The 9,920-nt window shown below is 36.8% G+C and overlaps 1 protein-coding gene across 1 annotated transcript in view; it reads right to left on the bottom strand.

Moving 5' to 3' along the window:
* Positions 1-912: 912 nt before the first annotated feature.
* Positions 913-9,920, bottom strand: part of fat3a (FAT atypical cadherin 3a) — a 162,668-nt gene continuing 153,660 nt past the window's right edge. Inside the window, exons 28-30 of the mRNA XM_084127010.1 lie at positions 9,248-9,307; positions 5,654-5,689; positions 913-4,384 (exon numbers count right to left, since the gene is read on the bottom strand). Of these exons, the coding sequence (XP_083983136.1) occupies positions 3,876-4,384; positions 5,654-5,689; positions 9,248-9,307 (605 nt within the window). The 3' untranslated portion in view covers positions 913-3,875. The remainder of the gene's footprint in view (positions 4,385-5,653; positions 5,690-9,247; positions 9,308-9,920) is intronic.

The raw sequence follows: 9,920 nt of genomic DNA, 5'->3' as shown, positions 1-9,920 counted from the left end.
GCACACAGTGTATAGTTTCCACCGGGATTGGATTTACATTCCATGTTAATGGAAACGATATGTTCCTCTGGTACTGTATGTGTTCCTATGGTAATGTAGTTTTTTTTGGGGGCAGTAGCATATAAAGACCGAGCTCTTTGTCCAGAGGACAGGGAGAAGATGACGGGAAGCTGGAATGAAGACCTTTGTTTGGTCCATTGTCACTCCCTCCTATGTCTTATATTATAAAAATAAATAAATAAGAGATCTCTTGACAGAATAACTGGTGTCTGTTTCCATGAAATTAAACAATAACAGGGGAAAAGCAAGATTTTTAAATCTACAGATGCAACATTATAATGTATTATAACTGGGTAACACTTTACAATAAGGTTAATTAGTTAACATTAGTTAATGTATTAACAAACATGAACTAACAATGAACAATACATTTTTTACAGTATTTATTCATCTTTGTTAATGTTAGTTAATAAAAATACATTGTTCATGTTAGTTCACAGTGCATTAACTACTGCTAATTAGCAAATGTAAATGTAAATAATGTATTAATAAATGTCAAAGTAGTATTGTTCATTCTTAGTTCATGGTAACTAAGGTAGCTAACTAATGTTAACTAATGAACCTTATTGTAAAGTGTTACCTGTGATTACAATTATTCATGAAACCATACAAATTATTATAGGGTGAATTAGAAAGTATAATTAATGCATTGAAAATACTTTTTTGATGCATTTTTATAAAAGTATATATAAATGCTTTACGTTTTTAAGTTAAGTTTTTTTAAGAAAGTGAACCAAAAAGATCATTAACAATAAAATGAGACATTTAGCAAGAAGAAAGTAAATGTAGGGTTAACATTGATTTGTATGTTGTCTTTAAGAAAATCACCCATAAACTTAAAGCGATATTCGGTTTGATCAATATTCTTTTTTTTTATTTTAGCATTGATAAAAAATAAAAATAAAACAAAAATCCAGGATTGAAGAAAAGCATTTTACACACACTTAATACTGTTTTGCACAGTCAACAGAACAACATGAATCAAATATGAAATTAAAACGAATCAAACAAACAAATTAATAAAAATAAACCCCCCTGCACAAAGGTGGCAGAAGTAATTCCCTTTTCTATAATATAAACTTGGTGAAACAAAATAAAAATACAATACAAAAAAAGATGAGCAGAAAAACTGATATTTTGAAAAAGTAAAACGCAGTTTTCTACTGTGAAAAAAGGAGCAGCAAAAAAAAAAAAAAAAAAACGAAGATGCACACAAGCCAAAGCATGTGTGCGCACATCTGTTAAAAATGTCAGCAAAGTTACGTGAGTTTGCGTGTTTGTCCTTTTCGTCCATGCCAAACGCTCGCAGGATGTACAAACCCTGCCATGATTGCAGTTCAATATCTACAAAATCTGGATTTGAACAACTTACTTATATACACTGTACAACAATTTGTCAAAATTACAGCTTTTACAAAAAATGTATCCGCCCAATGGCATTCAAAATTACAGTGCGCACTCCCAAATCAGCTCACGGCAAACACCCCAATCATGTTCCCTTCGGGCTAAAATGCCATTCCAATCCAAAGTTGGTCCACAATATCATTCCTCTCTCTCCCTCGTTCTCCTTTTGATTTATATTTTATTGATTTTCACTTTCTATACATTTTCTTTTCCCTGCATCTTTTATTCAGTATTCTGTTTCAGGACTTGGCATTTCCCTCTTTTCTGACTTGCTGTTATTGCTTTCGCTCTCTCATTCCGCTCCTTTCTCTGGTTAGGATCGGTAAAGAACCGGAGGAGGTTTGGACTGCAAGCTACTACAGGCATGTGTCATTCTTGCATTGTAAGTGCCTGTGAACACACAAACATTATTGGACACTGTGATGATATTCTGCTTATGGCTTTCTGATATGCAACTGTGAAAAAAAAGGGGGGAGACGTAACTTACAGAAGAGTGTCGCCCACGTTCCATTAAAACACTCACACGCATCGAAATGATCAGCTTGAAAAATAGTGCTATTCAGGATCCGACGCTGCTACCAGTCCAGGGACTTAAATATGGCATGACAGAATTATTTCAGACAGGGCTGCTGTAAATCTGAACATACTGTATCGTCCATTAGTATAGTGCAAAAAAGTCAATGCATTAAAAACAAAACAAAAACAAAACAAAAAAAAAACTAAATTTTGGGAAGATACAGAAAACATGTGCTTTTTGACCATTCAAATTCATGTTCTGTTCCAAAACATAGTGAGCTGCCTTCTAAGGTGGCTTCCGAACTGAAATGGTCCCTCATAAGTGAGCGATTTGGAAAGATCTACAGAGAAAGCAACTAAACAATATTAATTTGCTGAAACAAACACACAAACAAACAGAAATGGCTTAAACCAGCCTAGGGTGGCTGGCTGGTCTCCCAGCCTGGCCAAACTGGTTACACTGATGTCTTTTTTTTTTTTTTTTAATAGGGGTTTGGCCTCTTGGGAAACCAGCTGGCTGACCAGCTAAACATCTCCTAAACATCTCCTTGCTGAGAGAACTGTGAAACTAGTTTAAACCAGTTAAGACCAGAAAATCCCCGTAGGTTGGTTTAAGTCTTGGTTTTCTTCAGCAGAGATGTAGAGTTTGATGCTAACATGTATCACATATAGATATTGCCTAAGAGTTATTAAAAATATATATATATACAACCATTTCTAATTATTTATTTTTTTATTGAATGAAATATAAGTATATTTATAGTCGACACTCGACATGCTCGACTTGTCCGCCATCTTGGATTCATTGTTTTTTGCAATCCATTCTGGCAAGTAAATGTGCAATGCCACCTTAGAATTTTAACGAGTTCATCGTTTTGTATTTAAATGTGTACGCTGTTTTTTTAAAATTAGGTTGGGTATGCCCTTGTGAAAAATAAATAAACTAAAATATATTTGAAATACATTTATTTTATGCAAAGTATACTACAACTACATTTACATATTTATGTACTTAATATAAATACCCTGCAATTGTACTTTTGATGTACTAAACTGATAAACTTAAAGTCTGCTAAATTGGAACAACTAATTTGTACTTAATGTACTTTAGTTATCCAGAAATAGTGCTGAAGTTCAACTAAAGATATACTTAAGTGTATTTGATTGTGCTAAAGTGGAACTATTGCAAGTATAGGTTCACTTCAAATATCTTGCATATATATTATACAGATCATTCTATCCTTACTTATAGTGATATCAAATCACATTTTAGGCTTAATAATAAGACGTGAATTGTAAGCACTCCAAATAAAGTTTAATTATAATATTTAAATCAGTTAAGTCTCAAGCGATATGTCAGTAAATATGTTAATGGATTAGTAGTATACTTGGTATGAAATAAAAGTATTTTAAATACATTTTAATTTAGGTTTTTTAAACTAGGGTGACTATTGTTAAAATGTAAACAATTTGGACAAATGAGGCATCTTAAAAGGCAGCGTAAAGCGGTCTACATAGGTAGCTTACTAGGTTTTAGAACAGATCCAGGTTTTAAACTCACAAACGGCAGCACCAAACAAATAAGGAACCGGACGGAACAATGAAATGCACCAGGGCGATTTCTGAAAACACATCTACAGATCATTGGTCTCCGTTCACTATTACGTTTCTTGTTGCTTTAATCGTATGGTCTCCACCCATGACATCACTTTCGCCACTTCCTGTGCTTTAATAAGTGGGCTGCTCATGCAGAGGGCAGCGCTGAGAGTCCGTCTGTGGCGTCGGCAGTCCTCCGTCTCGCTTTAGTCTCACAGACGCGAGAGTTTGGTGTCCTTTATGTCTGAAAACACATCCTGCTAATGTCAGTAACTGCGTCTTTAGTTCCCGGTGGCGTGTCAGACCTCAGTCTGCTGTGTATGCGGGTGCATGTGCGCGTCCTCCAAACTGTCCAAGCTTCCTCCCGTCTCAGAGTCTTCGAACCCACAGGGCACGGAGGAAACGGTGGAGGCAGAGGAGGCGTTGACGGACAGGCGCTCGTCCCTGCCTGTGAAAGTGCTAAACTCCTCCCCCGCAGAGCCGAGCGGCAGCTGATGCGGGGGCAGGTATTGGCTGGGGTGGAAGTGTGGGCGGGGCTTGCGGTCCCCGCTCAGCGTGCTCTCTCGAGAAGCGTGTTGATTGGAGGGTGAGGTGTCGAATTCCTCGGTGGGAAGGGGCGGGGGAAGCTGGTCCTGGGACATAAACTCCTCCTCCTGAGGAGGCGGGTAGTCACTGTCGATGTCGAACCCGCCGAGGTAATAGTCCGATTCTAAAGTCACGCCCACTTCGCTGGTCTCATAGGTGGGGACTTCCTCGATGTCAGGTAGGCGTGTATTCGGCAGCCAATCGGAAGTGTCCCAGTGGTATGCTGGAGAAACAGGAAACAGGAAGTTAGTAAACATCGAGTGAACGAACAGCTAACGGGGTCCTTCGGTAGGTTCGGAATCGTGTTGGGCTGCATGCTCGACCATTCTGAAGAGAGGTTAACAGGTTAGATTTCGGTCCTGTCCCAAATGATACACTTGTCGAGGCCGTAGGGTGTCCCATTTGCAACCTATACTCATTGGAAAAACGTGCGCCTATCTGCAATTTAGTAAAACTCCAAAAACGTACCTATACATACAATTCACTGTAATGAGCACTAGTAGCAGTAAAAAAAAAAAAAAAAAAAAAACTATTCCTATTCACACAAAGTATGATTACAGGGGCAGATTATCGATTAATAAAGACTTATTTTCATGGGGTTCCGTGCACAATACTTTGTTATGATTTCGAAACCACACTGTCATTTTTGTAAAAGTTTAAAAGTTGTAAATGAAACAGATGAAAGTACGTTTTACAAGAAAATACTATTTCAGACTTTCTACTTCAAGTTTAATTCAATGTTACTTGCCATATCTTTGTAATTATTTGCGAAATTTATTAGCAATTTCTCAAAATTGTGAGATATCGCCCAGAGATGTCGGCACAGGCACATTTTTCGAATGAGTCTGGGATTCCCATTTGTGATGTGTTTTTGGGGGGATTTGGGACAGGAACATTAAACTGAACATTTCCACATGCAGGTCTTGCTGGAGTGAGTGGACATGCCTGCAAGGTGATCAAAGACACAGCCAGGGGTCAAGAGGTCAAGGTTCAGAGGACACAAGCGAAACATTCATCAAAAATGCAAACCAAAATAAATGAAGGTGAGGATTGCATGCAGCGATGCATGAAACACAGAAGCGCAGGGACGCACACGCACACAAACACACTGTACACGACCTAATCCTCGCTATCAGAAAACATCGATATCAAACAAAAGAAAAACACAAAGTCAGCAATGGAAGCACTGCGGGGGAAGAGACAGACGAAAAAGAGAGGAAAGGGGTGACGGAGGACTGCAGGTACTCTGATGTGTGTGCGTGCGTGTGAGAGTGTGTGTGTGTTTGTGTGTGCGCTCATCGACAAAGAGCATCTCGCTGCTGGATGATGTGACACTTCCCAGAATGCAATAGCTCAGTTTGTCAGCAATACGGAAAGGGAGAGCGAGAGAGGAAGGAATAGACAGAGAACAAAGTCTGAAAAAAGGAAGGAGTGCAAGAACTCCGGGAGATTTAGCTGAACAAAGCAGGAGGAAAGAGAGAATGTGAATCACCTCTGTTGAAGTTTTGACCTTGATCCATAACGGACACTGGTAGGCAGAAAAGAAGCAGAAAGACAGAGAAAGACAGATTTGTGGGTCAGCACCAAACCCATCCTATATCCTGAACTGTGTTTATGTACAAACACCATATTCAAACATTGCATGTAGATGTGTGTGGTCTGTGATATTCTGGTGCATGTGATACCAAGGGGTTTGGGTATCGTTTGAATTTAAGTGATTCCGAATCCGCTTATCGATTCCAATTCTTATCGATTACACTGCATAGTTCTCTTTTTTATAAATAAAATATAGATGAATCTTTCATTACCATAAATGACACACACGGCAGCAGGTTTATTAGGCTGCTGTCACTTTAAGAGCTGCACAGATCCAAAATACCGTTACATGCGTTTTCTTTCTCAACTGTTTACGTTTACATACACTTAAGACAACTGATTGTGTTCACGAGGATATTTTGACATCAGTTTGTGTGTATTTGCTCATTCAAGCACAAGACGACGCTAAATAGAACTCAATTCAGTATTCACACACTACATGAGCTTAGGCTTTCTGTGTGCGCGCTTGGTTTGTGCGAGTGCTGAATTGAGTTCTCTTCCGTGTTTTCCTGCGCTTGAGCGGTTTAAAATTCACATTAATATGCGCACACAGGAATCAATAAGCGGAATCGAAATGCACGTCTTTTTCGAATCCACAGTTCTTGGAAATTTTGAACCGGTTCTAGATATCAAACCCTAGTGATACCCATACAAAACTGGGTTAACATAATTGAAGTAAACAAAAGTAAAACAAAACTAGATGATTTTTTTTTCTGAAGAGAATATGCATTACCACAATTGATTTCGAGGTGTTGCCAGGGTGTTGCTATGCAGTTGTTTTTTAGCCTGTTACTATGCGGTTACTAGAGTGTTCTGGGTGGTGGCTGAAAAGCCGATCGCTTAATATGAGATTTAAAGTCATCCTGTGGTGAAAATCAAGCTTTTAATGCTGTTTATATGTGGTGTTTATATGTCTATGAGTAAATCTCTGAGCTGGTGGGAGTGAGTGGAGGCGGGGCTAATTTGCATATTCATAGAACCGCGTATACTAAATGATGCAAGGGTGTAGAGTTACATTCAAGCTATTTTAAGGCATGAAGATTTTTTTTCAAGGAAAAAACTTTTAAATATATCATTTTGGTGACCAAAGATGAGTTTTAAGGGATACAATTATTGAGGGGGACATTCAATTATTGAGTAGCACAAACAAGGCCCAAATTTGAATATTTAGGGTTAGGGTTTGTTCAAATCATTAATACCAAGGATGAGCACTAGTAAAAGTGATAAGAAGATTAAGAATGCTGCTTATACAGTTTATTGTTACTATGAAATGAAAATGTTTATTTAAATGCAACAGCAGTAGGCTATATAAGAGAAATTATAGTTGCCATGGTAAATATTTGTAAGGGTAAGAGAAAACTAAAAACTAAAAACAGAGAGAGAATGGTGCTGTAAAAATGTGCACATTCCTTCCCATCTTATTAAAGTGCCCATGTTTGATCTTTATCAGTATGCGTTTGATTGAATGTGATTAAGTTAGGGCTGAAATGTAATTTAAATGTGGACCAAGAAAAGTAAGTGCGAGTCTATAGTCCATTACTGAGAAACAGTGTTACAGTGCCTCAGATCCATACAAACTACTAAATTCTGCAAATTAGGTTTAAATCTTTGTCCTACAAGATTGGATGAAACCTTTTGGACTAAAAACAAATACACCATCCCTTTAGAGATTGTGTACATCAACTAAAACATATGTAAATCAGTCTGTCATCATTTACTCACCCTCATGTAGTTTCAAACCTGTATGAACACAAAATATATTTTGAAGAATGTCAGTAACCAAACATTTGATGGGCCCCATTGACTTCCATAGAAAATAAAATAAAAAATACTATGGTCAAATGTTTGGTTACCGACATTCTTCAAAATATCTTCTTTTGTGTTCAACAGAAGAAAGAAACAAGTTGTTCCATACAGGTTTGGAACAACTTGAGGGTGGGTAAATTATGACATCATTTTCATTTTTGAGTGAACTATTGCTTTAACTAATATAAAAGAAACCACAGACACAAAATATAAGCTAGTCATTGTGTTCTGTTTTTAAAGGTGCAGTAAGTAGTTTTGTCCACTTTAAAGCAATGCTATTATTGTTAACTAAATCTAAAACAAAAATAAAATAAAATAAAAATATTAGACGAAATAACTTAAATACAGTTAAGTTGAAGTGCTAAAATACTAAAACTGAAATATATATTAAATCTATACTGACATATTAAAAAAATAACAAACTAATAAAAATGACCAAAGCACATAAAATGCCTAAAACTAGAATGAAAACTAAAAATACAAAAAGAAATCCTAATTCAAAACCCAACTAAATAATAAAACAGTATATAAATAATACTAAAACAACACTGCTTTAAAGCATGTATGGGAATGCTTATGCTAAAAAGATCTTTGTATCAGCCAATGAAATCAAAGATTACTCCATGGACCTTTTAAATATACAGCTGAAGGACTGCTAGGACCATATGAAGCAATGGTTTTAAAATATGTTAATATGAACTAGTTTTGAAATGTCTCAGCATGAACTAGTTTCAAGATTCAGAAGTTTGTTAGATTTACAACCTCTAAATCAAAGGACAAGCTCAAACAAGCTCATCAGCCTACATTACTTTAGCATATCTAGCTTTGAAGATACACTTGAAAAGAATTTTTTTTTGTTTTTTACAACTTCAAACGTGTGTGTTTGCAAGACTTGCGCTCTTCCATTGAGGGCAATGTATGATCTGGGGATGTGCTTGTAGGTTTGTGTTCGTCAGAGAAAATATTTGAGCAGAGACTGTGTGTGTGTGTGTGTATGCTGTATCATCTTGCTGACTGGGGTGACGCTTCTCCTCATGAGTAAGGCTGTCTCATTCACACACACACGCACACACACACACGCACGCACGCACGCACGCACGCACGCAAGCACACTAATATTACAATATTAATAAAGCAATGTTACTTTTTGGTATTGTACTTAACTATATTTTGGGAAAGAAGCAACTGAAAAAAAAGAACAATTCAGAAATAAAAATGCATAATTTTTTTATTAAGACTAAAAGTTCAAAAAGTTTTATTTAAAGGGACAGGGTTTGGGTTAGTTTGTAGTCATTATAATATGACGGCTGTCAATTCAAACTAATTGTTGATTATTCTAAAAAAATAAATGCGTATTAATGTGAAATGGATGCTTTTTGAATTATATTTACTTGAGGGATATTTCTATCAAATATTGATATGCATTTAATCATGAAAACTTCAAACTATTAATCTGCATACAATGCGATAAAATCCATTAATTATTTATATGACTGGCAACCCTAATAAAAGTCTATGGCCCACATGTAGAGCGCTAAGTAAATGTGTGTAAATGTGTGTAATCAACAACAAAAAAAGAGAGAAAGAAAGAAAGAGTGTGTTTGTTTGAGTTCAAAGGTTTGTTCATGTGTCTTCAAGCGCTTTTAAGGAAGATGCTTCAGAATCCAGCGGTGGGAAAGAGTACCTTCATTCTCAATCGTGTCGACTGCATCATTGACCAGCCGAATTACCGTCACTATGGAAGCTTGGAAAGAGAAAGCAATGAAGACCAGTCAGAAACTTTCACACACTCACACACACACACACACACACACACAGGAGAACCCAAACAAACCCACAGACTAATCAAACTGAAGAATCAACTCCACAATATCTGTTACACTGTTGGTCCACTGCAGAAGCTTCTGTGCCCTGATTGGCTGCTGATGAATTTAGCTGTGACCAATGAAAGGCAAGCATGGCAACATTCCAGCGAATCTGAGGAGAGATGGTGGTGATGTCACCAACACACAAACTCACATCCACACCTGCTGCATTCAAATCAGATCAGAATAATCGTATTTACGGGATTAGAGATTACAGTATCGTATTTAACAGTAAGAAACTATGGATTAATTTGCGCTGCCAATTAAAGAATCATGCTGGAAAAATAGACAGATGAAAGCGTCTGACCAGTATTTTTGTGGTAAACATATCTTGACGATACATGAATGTTATGGTCTAAAACGTAAATTACACACACCAATAGCGAAAACGCATTTTAAAAAAAAAAGCGGTTATGTACATTTTTGAAAACGTATGTTTCTTATAAGTAACAAGATAAGACAGTTTGGGATATGTGTGTGTGTGTGCAGTTT

The sequence above is a fragment of the Abramis brama genome (assembly GCF_963993115.1).
Source record: "Abramis brama genome assembly, chromosome: 10".
NCBI lineage: Eukaryota > Metazoa > Chordata > Actinopteri > Cypriniformes > Leuciscidae > Abramis > Abramis brama.
Note: the sequence above shows the minus strand (reverse complement) of the source record. Positions and strands in the feature narration are given on the sequence as shown.